The sequence below is a fragment of the Periplaneta americana genome, chromosome 14, assembly GCF_040183065.1.
Source record: "Periplaneta americana isolate PAMFEO1 chromosome 14, P.americana_PAMFEO1_priV1, whole genome shotgun sequence".
In the NCBI taxonomy this organism is placed as follows: domain Eukaryota; kingdom Metazoa; phylum Arthropoda; class Insecta; order Blattodea; family Blattidae; genus Periplaneta; species Periplaneta americana.
Window position 1 is genome coordinate 62,178,131 of NC_091130.1, and position 22,574 is coordinate 62,200,704.

At 34.8% G+C, this 22,574-nt stretch overlaps 1 protein-coding gene across 12 annotated transcripts in view; it reads right to left on the bottom strand.

Annotated features, from left to right (window-relative positions):
- LOC138713365 (activating transcription factor 7-interacting protein 1-like) overlaps nucleotides 1-22,574 on the bottom strand; it is a 222,334-nt gene that overhangs the window by 48,815 nt on the left and 150,945 nt on the right. For 10 of the 12 annotated variants that reach the window (XM_069845410.1, XM_069845420.1, XM_069845419.1 and 7 more), the window contains 4 exons: nucleotides 18,743-19,776; nucleotides 14,021-14,161; nucleotides 11,661-11,780; nucleotides 1,460-1,495 (listed from right to left, as the gene is read on the bottom strand). In XM_069845410.1, the coding sequence (XP_069701511.1) occupies nucleotides 1,460-1,495; nucleotides 11,661-11,780; nucleotides 14,021-14,161; nucleotides 18,743-19,776 (1,331 nt within the window). The remainder of the gene's footprint in view (nucleotides 1-1,459; nucleotides 1,496-11,660; nucleotides 11,781-14,020; nucleotides 14,162-18,742; nucleotides 19,777-22,574) is intronic. The other 2 variants (XM_069845421.1, XM_069845417.1) reach the window with 1 other exon arrangement.

Here is a 22,574-nt window from a genome sequence, read left to right on the forward strand (position 1 = left end):
TTAAAGTTGTAGCGTAATGGTAGCGTTTTGGGCTGGTATTCTTCAAGTCTTGTGTTCAAACATGACCTCATGCCTTTTCTGTTTTATTTTTTTTTTAAGAAAGAGCGAGGAAATATAATTACTCCTATCTCTTTTATGACTTTTAGTAATTAACACCAGGTTCATGAATGTATTATGCCATGACTTTATCATTATTTATTATGACATTATGCCTGCAAATGGAAAGAAAGAAAGATTATATTCTCAACAAAAATATCTTTCGTGGCATAAACAAAACAAACTTACTGGCGTCTGTCTTAGAAAATTCAAACAATTAAAAGTTAAAAAAACAAAAAGTCACGATTCAATATTTAGTCCATCTTCCTCCCATCTTGATCACATCTTGCAGTCGAGTGGGTATGGAATCAACTAGTCTTTTCAGTTCTCAGTCACAGCATCCCAGGCATACTGGGTGAGTTCCACAAATCATCAGGACGTCTTGGAGGGGGATTAGGACAATTTTTCCGCATATACTTCTTTACTTTTGCACCCATAGCTCAGTCGGAAGAACGTCAGGATTTAGATGTCAATGTCTCATGTCCAAATCTTCGTCACTCCTTTTCATTTTATTGTTACAGGATAATATAATGTAATAAAATAAGAAGAAAAAAGTAACACTAGTATTATGCAATAATTGTATTGTTTCAAATCTAACATTAAATTTATATTACTTATATCGCTAAGGAATGATAACATAATATAAATGATAACTTGAGTATTATTTATATCGCTAAAGAATGATAACAAAATAAAATGATACTCTGAATATTATTTGTAATGCTAAAGAACGATAACAGAATATAAATGTAACTTGAATATTATTTATATCACTAAAGAATGATAACAAAATAAAATAACTTGAACAAGACTCGAACTCACAACCTACACATCATTAAGTGAACACATTACCACTGCTCTACGAGACACGAATGTGAATAACTCCTGCTTAAATATCTTAGTTCCGAAACTGCTTCCATATGCGCAAGCATCATGTAACATCACCGTTAACCGAAGTGGACTTCGAAAATGTTCACTGTTCACGAGTGTGGCCAGTTTTTTTTTTTTTTTTTTTTTGACAGCTGTACATAATACCCATAATGAATAATGATGGAAAAATTGTTGCAATGTTACAGGGGAACCGAATACCCAGACAAAACCTCTGTATTGCCTGTACCACAGGCTTGCCCAACACAGGTCATAAATTCAGGTTGGAGTGGGATTTGAACCTGGGCCCCCAGCTTATAAGCCCAGCTCGCTAGCACTGAGTCACTGTGGCTTTTAACCTGAGGTTTCATATCAAACTTCACTATTTCAGTGGTATCTACTAGATTTAATGCAATTCTAATTTTTCAAAGATCCGAGCTACATGATACCTGCCATATTATAAGAAAATTTATAAATAATAACAATATATGATTACCTGACCAAGTCTGTAATTGAAACGTTGAATGCCATTCTGCAAAAATGAAATAATAACGTTATAATTTTATATTTATTATAATATTATTATACTATTATTATGTTATCAGCATGGCTGTGGAGTCAAGAGTTGGACTCAAGCAATGTTGGGTGCATGTAAATCAAAATCAGGAGCCAGTAAAAAGTTACTGATTCAGATTCTGATCTCAATATAAAATCTTTTAAGAAAATGCCACTTTAACACTTTCACCATTAAATGAATCATCAATGCTTTCAAACATAGGTACATTCAATGATGTGTTTAACCACCTGATGTAGGAATAAGGAACGTTTTGTAGCCTTGGCTCCAGTAATGTAAAAACTGATTTCTGCTATAGGCTATCATAACCTCATACTTATACACAGATTGTAAGTCTAAAAGTAGCCTGATGGTTCACGTGGTGGTGATGAAATATCTTATGGTACCATCTAAAATTCTAGTAGGTTTATCATCATTAATGTGCAGATACTGAGCTTTTATTCAATACTGAGCTGAGATGTTGGAGTTGAAGGTTTTCTTTTTACTGACTCCTCAGTCCCTGATTACGTATTATGGTGAACCCATACCAAAGTTAATGAACATCATTGATTAAGAATGTTCACTAACAATATTAATTTTATCATTTGTTAACAATGTTCACTTAACTTCTCTGTCTTCCTTTCTGTACCAAAATTGAAAGAGAGAGAACCTTATAACACAAGTGCGGAATTTACTAATCTTTGCAACATGAAATAAAAAATAAAACTTGCCAAAAAGTGTGGCTGAGGTGGACTTTATGAAGACGAACAGAACTGGATTTGGAAAATCTTCGATTAACTTATTAGTTAATAATCCAGTAAGCTTTTGTGAGCATTCTACGAATTTCTCCTGATGACTTCGAATCTTTAGGCCCAATTAAGACTCGCGTCATAAAGAAGCGCGTCCAATTATTTTCTTAATGTTGCGTCCCTGTGTCCACCCATCCACACGTAGCGTCATAATGACGCATTATTCTACGTCGATTTCGCTGTCCATACTATAGCCGATAGACGCACTTGTGTACTGAACAACAGTCAACAATGAAGTGCCAGACTGCAGCAGCCAGCGGTGACGCCGCGTTCTGGCAGAACATGCAACTAGATAATTAACGCTGCATCACCGCCGTCTGTCTTTACCTGATGCTGCGTCCCGGGAACCACGTGTGTATTGATCACTTAGAACAATGTACTTCTAAACTGTGCATCAACGGGACGCTGAGACGCAGCGTCTTTTTAACGCTATTCTGCATCGGGCCTAATGAACACAATTAGAAGACCTAAAACAGGGGATGGGGAGAGACAAACTATCGTAAAGTTAATTCCTATGGAGGCCAAGTGACTGTAGTTATGAAATATCTTCTATGTAATGGTATGAATTAGGCATGGGTGGTGGGACAAATCTAAATGTGTTCAGACCACTGATATAAATCCACTGCGCTACCTCCAAATTTCGACATAGACAATAAATAGTCGACAAATTTTACCGTAAGTCCTTCATGAGGGACTGGTTACTTTTACATGTCACAAATCTATGATGTGGGCCTCCAGCTTAATTTCCTTTCCTGTAGAAGACATGTTAAAGATTTTATTGCTGGTATGAACCTGCAAACCTCCGATCCATGCTAATCATTAGACCACAGATGATGACTTATTTACTGACTAACATTACATTATACAAAGCAATGCATTTGTATTATATCTGATTGCTTTAGAAAAGGTGCTTTTGTTGGAATTATGGCCTATATATAGAATCCTGTCACATTGCATCTATTTTTCCTTCTCATTGCGTTACTACACAACCAAAAAGAATAAAATGTACAAGTTAAAATATTCCATTCCACAAAAAGAGATTTTATAGGATTCATACATACTAATACTGTCGGCACATGAAAAATCAAAAACTAATTTAACAAATATTTCCTGGAGACTAACTTCCAAATCGCATATTTATAAATTAGTAAATAAATTTTGTTGAGACCAGAAGTGTTCAAGATAAGAAGACTAGAGTCCTCACAGAAGATGTCCGAATGATGTTGCCAATTGCCTTGAGAATTTTCATAAAAAAGATGTTTCGGTATTTTCTGGAGCAATAAAAACTTCGTAACAGTTGAGTATGTACAGTTTTACGAAATTAGTAATAAAAATAAAAATAAAGGCATCTATTCCTTTTACACGCCATGAAGATGCATGTGGAGGGCATCTAAGTATAGCTCTATGCTTTTGTGATCTAGTTACTAGAATAAGGTGGTGTGATTTTCAACATACTTGACCACATTTCATCTCTGGGAAAAGACCCAGCAATAATTACTCTATTTGAGAGGAGGCTGAGTGGACACAGTACAACATTACTAACATTTTAACTTTGACATTTGACTTTAAGAAACTAAGTGAAAAATCAAATCCTCACATCCTGGAACAATTGAAAAAGAGTATCTGTGAAAACAATGCCTTCATTTCTCGAAGCAAATTGCTGAAAGTGAAGGGTTGTTTCTTAAAGAGGTACCTAAAATGTTTGAAAAATAAAGAATGACAGTTTCACCATATCCCTGGTCAATTATGCATGTACCTAACTTCTTATAGTCCGAGAATTCAATGAATACACACGATTAATACCCAGCCAGAGTCAAAGATGACACTTTCTTTTGAAGAGATAAGGTAAGAGCTTGTTTATTGATTAGGTCTTGTCAGATGCCACTCCAATCACAAGAAGCCATAACATATGTCTACCAATGATGCATTAGTATTTGTAATTGACGTGCTGATATTATCTCCATGTGGAGTATATAACACTGCCATATTTTGAGTTGATTGATGACGACGAAGAAGGTTAGTAACTTTAATTTCAAATTTAATTCAAAGTCATCCTATAGTTTAAAATTTATTCACTGTGGATGGTGGTGGTAAAAATCAATGCAGTAATATTTGTTTACAAATAATTGTAACTACGGATAATCTTTACGATGAAAATGTGACAACATCGCCTGATGTTACAAGTATTGATGCATGCAAAAAAACATATATCCAAACTGATTGGACGATTTTACTATATCTATTTTTAAGTAAATCAGTACACAAACTGCTTCTTGTTTCGTTAGCATTAGGGACACTACACTGTCCCTACAATTCATGAATGGAAGCAGGTTCATTGACAAGATAAATGCTAGTGCATGAAAATCCACTCACTTGTACATTACAGACAAATTAGTTTGATATTGTACATGCATAACTGGAAAGTTAGTAAATATCGCAATAATTAACTGAAAGTTTCATTCACAAATGTGAACGAAAATTTGCTCATAAATAAGAAAAAAAGGGTTGAAGAATACCAAAGACCATGTGCACGAACATGAACTGTTAACAAAGTTAATGAACAACATTAAGGAGAAAACTTCCTAGTGTGGGCTCACCATTAATCTTACAAGCCATGGAGAGACTTTTTGTTACTAAATAATGTTATGCCAAACTGTTCTACTGTTACACAAATTTCGCCAATCATCCATGCCTTGTAGCTTTAGATTGTTCAACATTATCACTAGGGGGCGGATGTTTTTCACATTAGGACGATGCCTATTAATATAGAAATCCTTTTTATGTTAATATCAACGTAAAAAATTAATTTCTTATATTGCATTTTTTTGCATTTTTCGACTTTTTGAGCTAATAGGTCATCTTTATACTTTTTCTGCATTTTTTGGTAATTTTTAATGCTATGAAGAACTTTTAGATCATTTGGAATGGATTTTACTTTCTTCTTTACCGATAGGTCTGTTAAACATTTTTGTGAGCAAATAGGTCAGTACCTAGTAATTATCTACTGAATAAGTGAATAACAGTAAAGTTTGAGTTTTATAGTTTGAAATAAACTCTAAAGTCCATCCCTCATTCCACTGAAGGCTTCACCTCACACAACGGAAGTAATATAATATGATATGATATGATATATATTGTCATTAAGCACTTTCTTCCAGTGAGATGGCACTTCACATATTTGTATACAGTGCCATCCACCTTATTACATAGCAAATTTATGCAAGTCACTGAAGTAATATAAAATACTTGACAACAGCTTGTTTAAGTGAGGGCTTTGACTGCTATTGTTCCTTTGTCGGTACGAGGGTGTCTTTAGAATTTGTTTGTTTGGAAGGGGAGAAACTTTCACCGTGTCCTGGTCAGGATGTTGTGTCCCTATGGAAGGAAAGGGACAGCATTTTTAATACAAAAATTACAAGAATGCAAGCTACACCCAAAATTTGTTTTGTCATTCACACTCCCCCATCTGGTAGATCTAGTAATACAAACAAAAGTCAAGAACGGAAGGAGGAGGAGATGGAGAATGAAGGCACTGACAAGAATCACCACAGATTGAAACACATTGTAAACCCTCATTGAAATCTACAGGTTTTCCTTAAAACCTTCATTTTTTTGCACGCCCCTTTCCTTTATCTTAGCTAAATTCCAGAAAGTTGACTCTTCTCTCCGAGATTTGCAGGGCAGCCATTGAAACAAGGTGACTAATTTTTAAGAAGTTGGGGTGCGAGTACTCTGAATAATATTTAAATGTCATTTTCTTTTAATTTTGTGTCATTTTTCCATTAGTTCAAGGGCATTTTAATGATCATTTTAAGTAGATTTTTGGGTCATCAACATCCGCCCCCTAGTTATCATTGTATCTTAATCACAGTATATCCTGCGATCTTTTCTTTGCAAGTCTTTATTCTATTACTAACTAGACAAATGAAACCACCTTAATAAAAGAGAGACTGAGAGAAGAAGCCTTGAAGAGTGGTCTGAAGTTTTAGAGTTTTTTCTCTATGTCTTAGATGTCAAGACATCCAATGTTTTGCAGCTTTGTGCATCTCTCACCAAGAGGGAGTCTTTAGTTCCAGAGACACCCATTTTTTTTTCTGATGACTGAGTAAGCAAGTATCATCGAAATACTAGATATTTTCACATCCACTGACAGTGCAAAAATACTACACCATGATGAATAATATAAAAGTCTTAAACCATTAAATTAAGTCTCAAGAATTCAGATCTGGGCTTCTTATTTTCATCTTAACTTCATTATACTACTTCAGAGCTATTAAGGAGCTTAAGACTTATAGATAGGGTGACCATACATGCTGTCCTGAATGGGAACACTGGTACCCAATTTGATATATAATGGGGCCTTAGTTGTCCCTTATTTTGGTATAAAATATTTTGTTTAATTTTAGAAACACCGTTTCTACAAAGATGGTTATCACAATGTTAGGGTAAAACAAAAATACTGCTTAAACATTTGGTGTATACAAGTACAAAGTGTTAGAGTTACTCTGTTTCATGTTGAGTGTTTATTGAACAGAATTAGTTGACAGACGTTCTGAATAATAAACTGAACCAGTCCACAGATCCAGATGTTCTAAATCAGAGTTACTTTATTTTATGTTCTGAAATGAATTAGTTGCTAGACATTCTGAATAATAAATTGAACTAGTCCACAGATTCAAATGTTCTGAACCACAGTGTGAAGATAATGGAAATTCTTTACAACAAGAAACAGATGCTGCATCCACTGTATGGAAGGGAACAAAATACCCAAGCTTCACATACTTAGTTACTAATACAGTAATTATTTCTCATTTATTTACAACTTTTGTTGAAAATTGAGAGAAATTATATGTTTATTTCAAACAATGAATTCTTGAGGAAAGCAGTAAGTAATCACGCAAGTGTTGTAGCAATATATCACTTGAAATACCATTATAATAATTACTATTTTCAATGAATGAATCAAATAATCAATCAACCAATCAATCAATCCATCAATCAATCAGATAAGGGTGGAGCCAGAATAAATTGTAATGGCAGGCAGAGTAATTATCTCATGCCTCCAAGTTAATTTTTGAGTCAGTGCAGCCATCAGAATCAGGTACCCAGCTGTTGAAGCATTAGCCCTCTGAACTTAATTTCATTTATTCATTCATTTCATTTAGTGTTCTGCCCAAGGGGAGGTCTTTCACTGCAAATCCAGCTTTCTCCAATCATTCCTATTTTCTGCCTCCCTCTTTGTTTCCTCATACGATCTATATATCTTAATATTGTCTATCATCTGATATCTTCTTCTACCCCAAACTCTTCTCCCATTCACCATTCCTTCCAGTACATCCTTCAGTACACAATTTCTTCTCAGTCAGTGATCCAACCAATTCCTTTCCCTCTTCCTGATCAGTTTCAACATCATTCTTTCTTCACCCACTCTTTCCAACACAGCTTCATTTCTTATTCTGTCTGTCCACTTCACACACTCCATTCTTCTCCATATCCACATTTCAAATGCTTCTAGTCGCTTCTCTTCACTTTGTCGTAATGTCCATGATTCTGCCCCATACAATGCCACACTCCATACAAAGCACTTCACTAGTCTCTTCCTTAGTTCTTTTTCCACAGGTCAGCAGAAGATGCTCCTTTTTCTATTAAAAGCTCCCTTGGCCATTGCCATCCTCCTTTTGACTTCCTGCAGCAGTTCGTGTTACTGCTTATAGTAGGTACACCCTAAGTATTAGAAACTGTCCACTTACTCCTCTGCCTCATTTAGAATTCGCAAGTTTATCTTTTGTATTTTTTTTCCTATGACCATGCTCTTCGTCTTATTTGCATTTATCTTCATCCCATACTACTCACAGCTGTCATTTAGCTCCAGTAACATATCCTTAAATCATTTCCTCTTCTGCTAACAATGCCATATCAGCAGCAAATCTTATGCACTTTATTCTTCTTCCTCCTACTATCACTCCTCCCATGTTCTGAAAAGTTCTTTACTAAATCCTCCAAGTAGATGTTGAACAGGGTAGGTAACATCCTTGACGTAGTCCTCTCCCTATTTCACTTCCTTCTAACATTCCTTCTCCTATCCTGACTTTCACTCATTTCATATAAAGATTACTGAACAGTCTTCTCTCTTTCCAATCCACACCAATTTTATTTAGGATCTCCATCAGTTTATTCCAATCCACTCTGTCAAAAGCCTTTTTGTAGGTCCACAAATACTACATACACTTCTTTATTCTTCCCTAGGTATCTTTTGCTCATTATTCGTAGCAGTCCAATTGCATCTCTCTTACCTTTTCCCTTCCTAAAGCCAAACTGCTCTTCTTCCAACTGTTCTTCCATCTTAGAATATAAATGTCGATTCAGTATTCGCAAGAGAATCTTTGTCGAGTACGATATTAGACTGACAGTCCAGAACTCCTTACATTTCTTTACATTTTTCTTTGGTATTGAAATCAACACTGTCTGCGTAAAATCTTAAGGCAATTTGCCTTTCTCATATATTTCGTTGCATAATGACAAAATTTGATTCTTGTCTTCACCCAAGCATTTCACTAATTCAATGGGGATTCCACCAACTTCTGTTCTTTTCCCATTCTTCATTTCCTTAAGGGCAAGTTCAACTTCTTCCCTTAAAATAGAAAATCTTTTTTCGTCTTTTGATATGGTTTTTTTTTGTCTTCTATAGCTAAGTCATCTGGACGATTCCTTGTCTCATATTATTGGTCCATCTGTTTCATATTCCTTGTTTGTCTGTTGTAAACTTAATATTGGTGTTTTATTATTAAGAGAGAAGTTTTTAATTGCAGAACGATTGGAAGAAAAAAATGATGGCACAAGTGTTTTAGCAAGGTCTCATTTGAAATACCGTTATCATGATTATAATTTTACAATAATCTAAATCTTTGTTATTTAATGACCATGTATCAACAGAATGTCTACCGAAAATGTTAACCAAAAATTAATTACTTTCTAGTTACCACAACTTAGTTGTTCATAAACATGATAAAAAATATACTAATTACATTTAGGTCATCTTAGAATGTCATCAGACTTGCTTTTTAAGTTCTCTGATCTTCATTTCAGTGGACGCACAGTCAACTTCTCTCTCAGACTTCTAGACTATATTAGACTTGCATAATATGCGAGTAATAATAATTACATATTATGTAATCACTGACTACAGACAACTGCAGCACAGGCAGGGGAGCCAAGATTAAATAAGTGAACACGAAGAATATGCATACCACAATTTTATATCGTAACTTACTACCATTCGAGTCTTTTAAATTTGTTACTTTCATTACCAATTGCTTAAAATGTATTACTTTTTGGTTACTTTCGCTGCAAGCAGATGCCTGATCAACTGCGAGGTTATCTAATATTGGTGGAATTGACGACAGCAAGATGGTATTTTGGCGAGATGGAACCAAAAACTGGCGATGGCATAACCTGAATCATCTTTCAATATGGAAAACTTCGGGGAAAAAACCAAGTGGATAATCATGCCAATCGGGATTCGAACCCACTTCAGATTGAAGCCCCAAATCACGAGAATAGTTCATAACCCTAGACATTATCCTGGTGGCATTATATCTTTATGAGCTTGTTTTCAAAAGGGAAAAGAGGCGAACTGTGGCACCTTCTCCTGTTGTTGTCTTAAGAAACTAATTAATAACATACTGGTATTCAATTTCTCGCTTAAAACATTATGGTCACCCTACTTATAGGTTGCAAATTCAAAATAAGACTACATCCCCAATCTCATGGCATGTAATAAAAAAAAAGAATTTGGGGTTTCCAACTTTATGCAGGGATTTCTCATTTATTTAGTCTTCTTTCTTTTTTGGTGTTTCAAAATTACCTACTGTACAACTTCTATTGTCAGAATAAACGTATTTTCTAAACGTCAAAAAATTAAAGAGAACATATGAGAAAAGAGTAGGCCGTAGGAAAGAAAAATAGGTGTGTCACGAAGATAACACAAATTCTCTTATTATACATTTTATGTGTTTCGTAACAATTCAGTTCCTTTACTATGTTGTGAATTGTATTACCAATAAATTGTGATACATTTTCTTTAAGTATTCTTCAAAACAGATACCTACATAAAATAAATCATTTAATATGCACCCAAATAAAAAGATACCCATCATTCTCTGTATTTCACACAGAAGGCTTTCTCTTTAATCCTAAAATTAAGACATTTTACTCCATTTATAAATTGAATGGTTGAAGTAATTAATTTTTTTTCGCAAATTTAATTAAAATACCGACATATATGTTGTAATCATTACCGAGCATGGTGGTAGTGTAATGAATATCATTCCTCCACCTTTCATTCGAGAGATCCAGGTTTTGAGCCCAGGCTCGCTGTCTAGACTTGATTTTTTTGTGGTTTTCCAGGTCTCTAGGCAAATGCTGAGATAGTATGATCTGACTTCTTCCCAGTTCTCACTATCCTTTCATCATCACTTCATATCTATCACCTCCCCAATCTCCCCGCAATAAACCTGCCACATGTCCAACAAAGTAACCCTGTGTCTGATGGGTGTAATAGTAAACCATCGTCATGTGATAAAATGCCGGCAAAAAAAAAAAAAATGCAATTATTATTAATAGTATTTTTTTCAATTTATGCAAACTGGCATTTAAAGTGACTTGACTTTAAAATTTGATTTTTCTTTGGTTCACTCACACATAACAAATATGATGATGACACAGAATGATAATCTTATAACAATGAGACATCCTTCACTAAGGGTTATTAACGGGTTTATTTTTGCGGACTTCATACAAATTTATGACCAAAAAAAATTGAAATAATCTTGCAAACAACAATTAATTTTTCAGAAATTCAGAAGTCTGGGACCACTGTGCTGCTAATTTATTTTACTTCATCGTATGCAAAATAAAAAAAAGAATAAAAAAAATACATTGAGTTCATTACCATTTTGTGTTTTTGATTTCAAATACAATTTTTCTTTTACTAAGAATTAAAATATTCATATACAAAATTCTTGAAAGAGTTGAATACGAACAAAATCGCCAGTTTAAGAGAAATTACTGTACAAGGATAAAGAATGGATGGACAGGCAGCATGCCCTAAAACAACATTTTTGGCATTAAGGATGCTGAAATGGTGAAATTTCGCGAAAATCTCGAAATCGATTTTTTTTTCAGCATCACATTGAAGAAAATAAAATGGTGTTAATACACAATTACTAGAAACCCCAAATTCTTCCTTTGTATGAACAATTTGTCTAATTATGTTACAGAATCAGAAGAAACGTACAAGCATAATTACATTAATTATAACAGACTATAAATCTTACCATGGGTCCCATATGCACCTGCAGTCCCACAGACCGTGTAATTTTAACTGGAATGGGTCTTTCTTTCTTCGTGCGTGCATCACCAAGATACCTCTTCATGACCATCTCCATATCTTTTAGCTGTAGGTGAATAAAACTACATTAGACAGGCAGAATAATTACAAATCAATTACGTAAATGACAATATGCTTTAATTATACATGAATAAAGCTACGTTAGACAAGTAGAATAATTTTACAAATCCATTTTGTGTTAGTGACAGTATGCTGTAGCTATACAGGAATAAAGCTACTTATGAGATTCAAACTTATCTTCGGACAGTTGACTAAATAGATAATTAAAATAATTACAAAATTAATTCTATGTTGGTGACAATAAAATTATGCAAAATAACTATAGAATAATAGTTGCATGACTGACATAAATACCTACTCAACAAAGTACTATACATCCAAAGGAGAGAATGAACCTTCATTGTCTGTGTTACTCATATACACAGAAGCTATACTCTTTAATCTCAAAATGTAACTTTATTTATAAACTGCACGGTTTAAGCAGTTATACCATATCTAATACAGTGAGGTTAGTTAGGAATGCTCGGGTTTTGCAAAAATCATTCCCTGCCATGAGATGACACCAGAAATAGTGTGTCTGCATTCTCGGCGCTCGCAAGCAATGAGTGACACTGCAGTTTCGCTTTAGTTGTGTTGTGTTGTGTTGTGAGAAGTAAGTTGGCAGTGAAAGTTGTAATCTTAAAAGATTAAGTTAAGTTTAAAGTGGTTCGTGTAGGCTACTGTTGTAACAACTTATTTATTACATGAACGTACTTATCTATATAATACATAGGCCTACATATGTAAACAAAAATTATTGTGCGGCAACAAAATGCAAATTTCGGGAAAAGTTTCCAGAGAGACCTGTTCCAGCTGCCAGTATAATAAGAAGACTTTAAAAGAAGTTCATGTGAACAGGTTCGGTAAACGATAAAAAACCGAAAAGAGAATGCCGTGTTCTGTCAGAAGAGAAATTAAACGAGATTGGTGAAAGATTGGAACACATCCCTCAAAAATCCCTCAGATGTTTAGCACAGGAAATTGGAATAAATAAAAATTCTGCTTGTGTAGTGACAAAATTACTTACAAGTGACTGCAAGTTCATAAAAAGATGTCAAATGTGTGTTGCAGTAAATGGAGAGTATTTTGAGCAACGATGTGAGCTTGGTAAGTACTGTAACTTTTAAGCATTGGAACAGTAGGATTGTAGGCCTAAAAGTGCCGGAGACGTGTGCATGTTCCTCATGAAACCAGCACATTGATAGCCAAGCTGGTTCCGGACAAAAACCCGAGCATCCTCAACTAACCTCACTATACTTTCGTTTCGCAAATTTAAATGAAAATAGAAAGTAAAAATGTACGGGTTTACAGTGTATCTTCCTCACAATATGCAATACTTATGTATTATAAAAATACATAAAATTTAAATATGCTAGCCACTTCTACAGAATTTAGAAGTTCAAAATGTGTAATACACTTTCCACACATTTACTCAATGCTGCACAGTCTATATTTCAGATGAATTACCAGCAGTAATAGTTTGTGAAGTGTAAACACGCGTATTTCAACTTTTAAAACATGTACAGACCCAGAAAATATATCTCATTGTTTTTTTTTTAAATCAACTATACATGCTACAACAATTATTTTACTGTATATTGTTTGCTATAACAAGGCATGAGGCATTTAAAAGGGATTTTAAATAAAACAACTCAGAATAGAAAATGAATATTAACTCTACTTGAAAGGTTTATAAATGTACTCAAATGACACAAATGTGTTTTACTGTACCATGTTCAAGTAAATAAAACTTTTTTAATTCCAACAAAGGAACCACAGTTGCAATAAAATAATAAAATAAAATAAAATAAAAAAAAACTTTAATTTTTCATCTCAAAAGCTAAATGTACCAATTTAAACGCAAACAGGAAGACGGAGTATCTCATAAAATGACGTCATTTCAAAAATATCCATAGTTAACGAGAAAGACAGACTAAGGCGCGAATTGGAGTCACATGGTTATCATGATCTAGTCATAGCCATCATGACAATCGCCTAAAAAAAAACAAACAAAGGAACTGCTATATTAAACTCTTGTTAAACGTGCATTTATATATGAACTTGTTCAATGTTGGCTATGTTATGACTATGACCATGGTGTGACGTAGCACTGTAGCCTGTCTTTATCATTAGCCACAAAAACTATCAAACTTATTCAGAAATTTACCTGTCATATTTCAATCTTACGGTAACTCAAGTCCAGTAAATAGACTGATGGTAAATCATACAATGAACATCAAAACTTACTTGTTTTTGTAACTGTTGAGCCTTCTTGCGCCATTGGTCAAGCATCTGCTCCAGAGACTGGCACCTTTGACGCATATCACCCAAGTGGCAGCGATCGGTAACAACTTCACACAATTTCTGAACCACAAACTCTTCCAAATCCTGGGAACACAAATCAGCAGTGCAGATCTTCTCAAATATATGAAGCTGTTTTATCTCAAATATAAAAAAGCTTTTCACACAGTGTTAATAATAATAATAATAATAATAATAATAATAATAATAATAATAATAATAATAATAATAATAGCAGCAGCAGCAGTAGTAACAAACATGCTGCAAAAGTGAAAAGTCTTCAGCTTTAAATGTGTAGTAATCTTTTTGAATATTTGTGTAATGATAGATAATAAATTTGGGTTAAGTTTACTACTTTTATACTCAATTCTCTTCAGAATTAAAAAAGAAAAGCTATTGGTTTATATCCTAAAATAAGATATGAAAAATAAAGCACACAAAAACAAACTGACTGCTTATAAATTGCTTTTAAAATAGTATTTGATGAGCAAATAGTATTTGATGAGCACTTTAAATCTTTGTGGTTAATTACGATTTAATTCTAAATTACGGACACCAGCTAGATGAAGCATTGATTGTTGTTGGCTGTGTAGAAACATTTTCTAAATTGTTGACACTGTAACTAAACTGCAGAAGAGAGGTTAGAAAATGCCTATTTCCTTGCCATGCTTTCTCACACTCGTTCCAGTTTATTTATTTTCTTTTTTGGCTTAATTTTCGGGGTTCATTTGCACATCTTCTTTCACTGTGAAGCCGAGATGTAAATTCTGTTTTGCGATAACACCCTGCACTGCATGTTTAATGCATGTTTTTTTCCATGTACATAGCTGTACATTAATTTATTTATGGATTTATTTTAACTTAGTTATGAATAAGTGAAAAGTTACCTTTTTGTTTCGAAAATCTCCTCTAAACAATGTTATGAGTCTTCTGGTAAAGTTTTTTTATTACTTGTACCTTACAAAGGGAACTATTTTGGACTCTCTGATTAGCTATACTATTTGAGATAAAATTATTTACATAAAACGAAGTACCGCAACTCAAGTTATACTGAGCGAGTAGATTATTTCCTAACCATGAAATAGTAACTTTACTGTTGACATATGCACTACCAAGCATCAGCTATGGAGAAAGTGTGTTCCAAGATTACTGGATTATTGTCACTGAAAGTTGCAGTCGGCTGTATTTTTAGTTAACAATACACAGACATGAGACTGGTAATAGAGAGGTTCTGAATTCGAGATCTGTTAATTTTTATTCCATTCTTTCTAGCTATGTTATTCCATGGTTAAGGATTTATTGCTGTAATTTATTTACAGAAGTGTTTCTGATATGTTTAAGATAATAAAGAAAGAAATATTACTTTTTTTTTTTTACCTTAATGCATGATATGAGGGTGATTAAAAAAAGTAAGGTACTGGTAACAAGAGCTCTCACGGGTGACATATTAACCTCGTTTGAATTTTCCAACATGACCGCAGCAGCACACCACAGTTTTATCACGCAGCCATTAGATGCCGCATTATGTTGCGTCAGAATCTCGCAGTATCAGTTGTAAGATGATTGCACACACGTAAACATGGTCAAATGTGAAGTGTGCAATGTGATCCGGTTTTTGCATCTGAAGGGCACCTCACCAGCAGAAATTCATCATCAAGTTATTAAGGTGTATGGTGCGAAACGGAGCTTCTGGTGGGAGGTACTAGACCATCCTTCCTACAATCCCGACCTGGCACCCAGTGATTTCAATCTACAATCCCAACCTGGCAACCAGTGATTTCAATCTCTTCAGACTGTTGAAGCAGCACCTGAGTATTCAGCGATTCAACACCAATATGGCCATTGAGCAAGCTGTCATGATGTGGCTTCAGGGACTCGACGCAGATTTCTTCTAAGCCAGCATCGATACCTTGTCTACCATCGGAACAAGTGTTTGGACAAGCATGGTGACTATGTTGAAAAGCAATACGTACCAGTGCCCTAGTACTGTGTATTAGTATATCTGTCTGTGAAATAAAGTTTGTCTATGAGAGCTCTTGTTATCTTACTTTTTGAAGCATCCTCATACTATTTAATATTAGTCTATATCATCCCAAAAGGGAAGGGCGAACCATAGTGCTATGTCCATCTGAGTGAACTATACCCATGCTAGGCCCATTCTCACCCCCACCAGCTGACTGTGCTAAGGTTCGCTGTGTACTCAGGTTTCATGCAGTCAACCTCACATGTCCCTAGGCAATTCACTCTGTATTTCGCCAACAGGTGACTGGAGAAATGGTATGAATATGGTAATGTAATGGAAAATGGCTGGGATGATGTTAATCCTATCAAGGGGAATCAGGAAAAGCCCGAGTTAAATTTCAACTGCAACCTTGTCTGTCACAAGTGCCACTATGGATATTTTGATGCAAAAATCTGTGATTTGAGACTGTACCACCTGCATGACAGGCTGATGTTCTATGTAGTCCACTGTAGGGACATTGCCCTCATCTTATGTTGATATTCAAAGGCACATGACATTGAAACCTGCACTCACCAGTCATGGTTTTCCACTGTTAAATGTATCTGTTATTACAGAGTGACAGCTTTTCTGTTGACTTCATCACAAAAACGATAAACTCTAATGGATTTGCCATCTTCTGCATACAAAAATGATGACTACTTACCGGTTAGTCAGTGAATGTTCAATGACAAGTCGATGGCCCAGAACCAGACTATTCCAAGTACATTTCACTATTTTTTTTTTTCAGAAGAGCTATTTTAAGCTCCTGACATTCAAAGCTTCATGAAACAATTTGAAATAGCTTCATAGCAACCTTATGGAGAGGAATATTTACAATTTTGTTCGATTCATATATGCAGAGAAGAACTGGAACACAATGAAACACAAATTTCTTTCTTATAAAAAGTTGGACTTAGAACAGTCTGGTTCTCAGCCATCGAAGTGTTGATATAATGTCAAAGCACTGCAACTGGAAAAGAAGCAATATTTTTCTTTTTTGTTGTTTTAAAATAGGAGAAACATATCTGTAAGTAAATTAAGGTGATAATCTTGATCACATTAATGCATTAATGCATAGCGAGAAGAAAGAAAAACTAATAGATACCAAGGCCAGTGGCATTGTTCAGACGGCAGCAAGCTGAGCTCGAGATCTGAGACTGTGCTCAGGTGTCTGGCTGGGCTCTTTTCCGAGATTTTTTACAACTGCCAGGCAATTTTGTGACATACCTAACAGATCTATCCTCTGTTATTTAACAAAGCTGTATCAACTACTAGGTTATTTAGCGTTGATGTAATTGGTGATAGTGAGATGTATTTGGCGAGAAGAAGCTGAATATTTGCCAGTGATTACCTGGCATTCCCCTTACATTTGGGGAAAATCTCGGAAAAAAACCCAAGGTAATCAGCTTAAATGGGGAATCGACCCCATGTCCAAGCACAGTCTTCGATCAGTATGCAAATGCACTACTGTCTGAGCTATGCCATAGCTTTCAGTTTCATTGTGCCAAATATCATCTCTGTACCTCAGAGTCTGGATTCGTAATTAGTTTCAAATCTATGCACTGAGCTATGCAACTAGTTCCTACATGGCGAAAGTAGAAGGAATCTTCGTTGACAATAACTCAACCTTAGGAAGCTGTACAATTTCGTTCTGCTGTACTTTGTTTTACATCATCAACTTCCATTCAAAACAAAAGAGTCACCGAAAGTGGTGAACCCAATCCACTGATAGTAGGGTTTAATCAATTTTGTATATACAGTGAAACCTCTCATTTACGGACATCGAAGGGATGTAACAATCTGTCCGCATCTTGGAGGTGTCCTTAATTGAGAGGGAGGCTCCCCAATCTAACAGTAAATTTACAATATGCATTATGTATCCCTTCACGTTTTAAATGAAATGTATTACTGTAGTTTAATTATAAATACAGTCTACTGTACTACAGTAAATTCTTTGCAACTTTGAACTACAGAAGATAAGACTGAAAAAGTAAAATACAGTACTGTGCAAGGCAATTTTATTCTAGGTCTACAGTTATGCAGTACTGTAATTTAGTGTTTTCAAATTAACCTTTACGTTCAGGTGCTATGTCTCTCGAAACAGAACAACTGATTGAAGTGAAGAGAATAATCCTACTAACCCTATCATGTGTCGAATACAATTTCACGATCGCGGAAACCTTGGACCCATCAGACAGGTTAAATTTTATGATTTTGTTTATCCACCCGCTTCCAGCTAACAAGGGGTAGCCGGCTGGACTAGTGGTAGCCTACGAAACCCTTATTGTCTTCTTTCATGTTAAAGAATTTCTGTACAGTTCTAAGCACTAAATTTTCCATTTTTGTAACAGTTCTGTTCGTAGTCAGGAGGTAACGCAAGCTTTAGGACTGTGAAACAGCTGTCCGTGTCTGAGTGTCCGTAAACGAGAGTTAAATTTATCATTATTGCTATATTATTTCAGTTGGAACATAAAAATCAGTCCATATATGAGGAGTGTCCGTATCTTGGGGGTGTCCGTAAGGAGAGGTTTCACTGTATCATGAGCATTAGAACATTTATTTAAATAATTCGCATATACCAAAATTCCAATAGAAAGTTGCCCTAATAATGAAATTAAATATTTAAGACTATCTAGAGAAGAAGAAAAATGACTGTTACTACTTACGTTTCTGGATAACTTCTTGAGCAGGTTCTGATGCAGATCTCGCATGAAAGGCATTGGGTTCACTTTTCGAGGAGGCTCTGGTATTTCTATTGGGTCGTCTGTTATTCCCTTCGCAACACGCTCAATTGCAAGATCTAAATTAGATTTTGGTTGTGGATGCTTTTCAACTTCTTGCTTTTCTTTATCCTCAAGCTGTGGCTCTTCTACAGTGTTTTTCTCTTGCTCTTCTTCTCCCTCAGTCCTTGGTATTTCAGTGCTACTTTTCTCTTGCTTTTCATCCTCAGTTTGTGGTTTTTCAGTGCTGTTTCCCTCTAGCTTTTCTTCATCCTCAGTACATGGCTTTTCAGTGCTGCTTTTTTCTTGTTTTTCTCCATCCTCAGCCTGTGGCTTTTCAGTGCTGTTCCTCACTTCGGTCTCAGTCTCTAATTTTTCAATACTACTTCTTTTTGCCTCAGACAACTTCCTCTCTATTTCCGGTGAGATTCGCACTTTCTTTACTTCAATCAGACTCACTTGTTCATGAACACGTTTGAAACTACAACTACCTACATGACTGTCTTGTGACCTATTTATTTCTATTTTATCCTGTTCAATAATACATTTGTCTTTGTCATCATTGCTTTCTTTGTCCCCCTCAAGTGCCTTAACATGTTCTCCACTATCTTCTCCACTTTCTTTATCTCCCTCTTTGTCTTTGGATTCTTTATTCTCTATACACGTTTCACTACTGTCTTTTGTTTTGCTATCTTCTTCGTTTATTTCACCAATTTTTTTCTCACCTTCACTAGATTCTTTGCACACAGTACTACTATCTCTTTCCTGTTCTTGCACTTCTTTAACTCTGTCTGTTTCATCTTCTTTGTCCCTAAATACATCATCATTCTCCCTCTCACACTTAGAAACACTTTCTTTTGAACTGTCCTTAGAAACACTTTCTTTTGAACTGTCACTATCGTCAATTTTCGTCCGTTTGAAGTCTCTTGAATCATCAGCGTCATCTAAGTTTGATGAACGTTTCCGCACTGATCTATCAACTGCAACGGAATAACAAAATATAAGTAAACAGTTGTAATATAAAATTACATACTTAAAAACTATATGTCATATCACACTTGCACAATTAAACAAATATCAGGAAATAAACACATATTACCAGAGGAGTAAAAGATGAATATAATGTAGTTATAATGTACTATTTAAATAAAGCTATCGGAAAATAAAATTACAGCATGTGAATGAAAAACATTCAAATGTATATAAATAACATATCCACATATAGAATTTGTGTAAATTATGTCATTCCAGACTGAAAAAGTCTTATAAATAAGCATGAATTAAAATGTTACAGTGGGATCTCTAGAGCATATACTTCGTTTTCTTTTCACTTAGTAATGCCTAAATTATAGTCCTCCCCTCCTCCTGTTGCTTTCTGAGCAGAAACATATGAAACGTCAGTTTTCTAGGCAAGTTTTCTTAAGAATTTTCTACAAACGTCGAACTTGCACTTCTGGAAATTTCCCACAAAACTCTAATCCAACTCCTTATGCAGATTGACATTTAAAGAACGTGCAGCACGCGAAAATACACTGTTCATTAACAGACGAAAATCCATTACTTGTATCAAGCATAGACTACACCTACATGCTACGAAAAATGAACACACAAGACTGACATGTTACATGCAGACATATCCCATCCAAGTATAATCGAGTCAGAGTTGGCACATCATTTCAACAAGTAAGCTGCGAGAGAGGAAACCACCATGTTTACTCGAAAATGTGATCTCTCTGCGTGGACAATCAATTGTCAGAAGCCAAAATAAAAAATTATTTTTTCTCTGTACACTCGACATTCGTCTCTTCAGAATGGAACAAAGATTTAATCAGTGTATTATAAATTTACAACCTAGGCAATTGCAGGTAAGTTTGCACAAAGAATTGATATTCTTTCAACATTGAGTTGAACAATCACTAAAAAGCTTTTCAGCTTAAATTTGAATTGTAATACCAGTATGTTGTATTGTACCCGTAGTTACAAGTTTATGTCATCAGAAAACTTCAGGAACAAAATTTTGAGTTTGTTATATTACAGTTCATTAAAATGTCTCTTTTTCCTACCTGTTATCTTTTCATCCACGTCCCTTCTTACTTCTTCAGGAATAAAAGTAGACTAGAAAAGGGGTCTGTTACTCCAGTAAATACAGCTTTTACAATACTAATGTAAGACTTACCACGTTCATAAAAACTTCAACACTGTGACTCTCAGTCAAAATTATACACCATATGCTATAGTTGAGTGGGTAATATGCAGTTAAAAATGGTAACTTGTGACTAATTATTAAAAAAGGACAAATATTCCGTCCTGAGCACCTTTCTTATACTTTTATTAAGTGCATTGCAATAAGAAAAAATAGCATAACAACGGACATAAGAATTGTACCTTTTTAAATAAAGATGATTTGGGGGAGGGGGGGGGGAATTGCAGATGATTTGCGACAATGTCTGAAATAATTAGTGAGAATATGATCGAATTTGTAGTGAGACGAGACATATTAATACCACCAATCATTCATTTAACGTTTTCGTGATGAATACAAACTGAATGCGTGCCACTGGTTTTAGGGAGCAGGCCTACACATTCCCTTGGTCTCGGGTTCGGAAATTTTTTAAAATCCGATTTTGATGCCAGAATACCTATCATTAAGACACTGGTATGTTAAAATATCAACTATTTCTGCTTCTGAATTCTCTTCCCATTTCAATAGAAACAACATTTTGTTTACCATTTATAACCCTCCTCAATTCGTCAGAATTAGGTATAAAATTCATAGTCGCTAAGCTCGCTTTTTGCAACTACTTATTTAGATATCTCTCTCATGTAAGTGGTAGCAACAAAATGCTGTTTTATTTTCCTACAGATCCAAGTATAAAAATTGTTAATAAGTTACTGTATCCTACTTATTTGAAGATTTTTGTCATCTGTTCATGGAAAAGAATCCATCCATTAGTTTTTGTATTATATCAGAATTACTTGCATATCCATCTGAAGAGGACTCTTCAATATGAAGTATTTTATCCTTCATTGCTCTTGATATTTTCTGCAACTTTTCTCGTGAATATAGTTTTTTGCGACATTTTTCTTTTCTTTATTAGTGTTCCTTCAATCGTCATCAAACTCCCATTCAAAAGAGAAGCGTTTTTGCAAAAGTCGATAGATGCAGAAATCAAGATTTTTACAGAAATTACATTTTTTAATCTAAACATACAAATATTTATTTTACAAGAACGATTTTCACAGAAAGCATTCTTTGTTCTAAGGCAATGAAAGTAGGTTTGAAAAATATAAGCACTTCTTTTTATTACTTGTCAGTCTACCTCTGATTGAGATCCTTGTACATCTATTATCAGACAGTACATCTCACTTGATGATATGTGTCAGAGGAAGAACAATTGTTTGTATGCATTTGAAGTCTGATTAGTATAATATGTAGTAATCGGCGATATATGTAATGGAGGGGGAAAGGAACTGGAATCCTAATCCATTATCTCCTGGCCTAGTTGCCTCGTAAGTGGTGCCGTGTTGGTATCACTTGTGGGGTTCAGATCTGTCTAGACCTGTCTTTGGACAGCTGACTAAACAACAACTTGTCAGTTTTAGGCGCAAAAAAAAAATTTTCCAAAGTCGATAGATGCAGTCTATCTTCATATGAATCTCATTAGAGCATCAATAAAATTGAAGAAATAATTAGTCTCAACACAAAAATCTAATGGGGGATATCTGCTACAATGGTTGTGTAGAAATCATATGCCTCACCTGTTACTTCGAAATACTG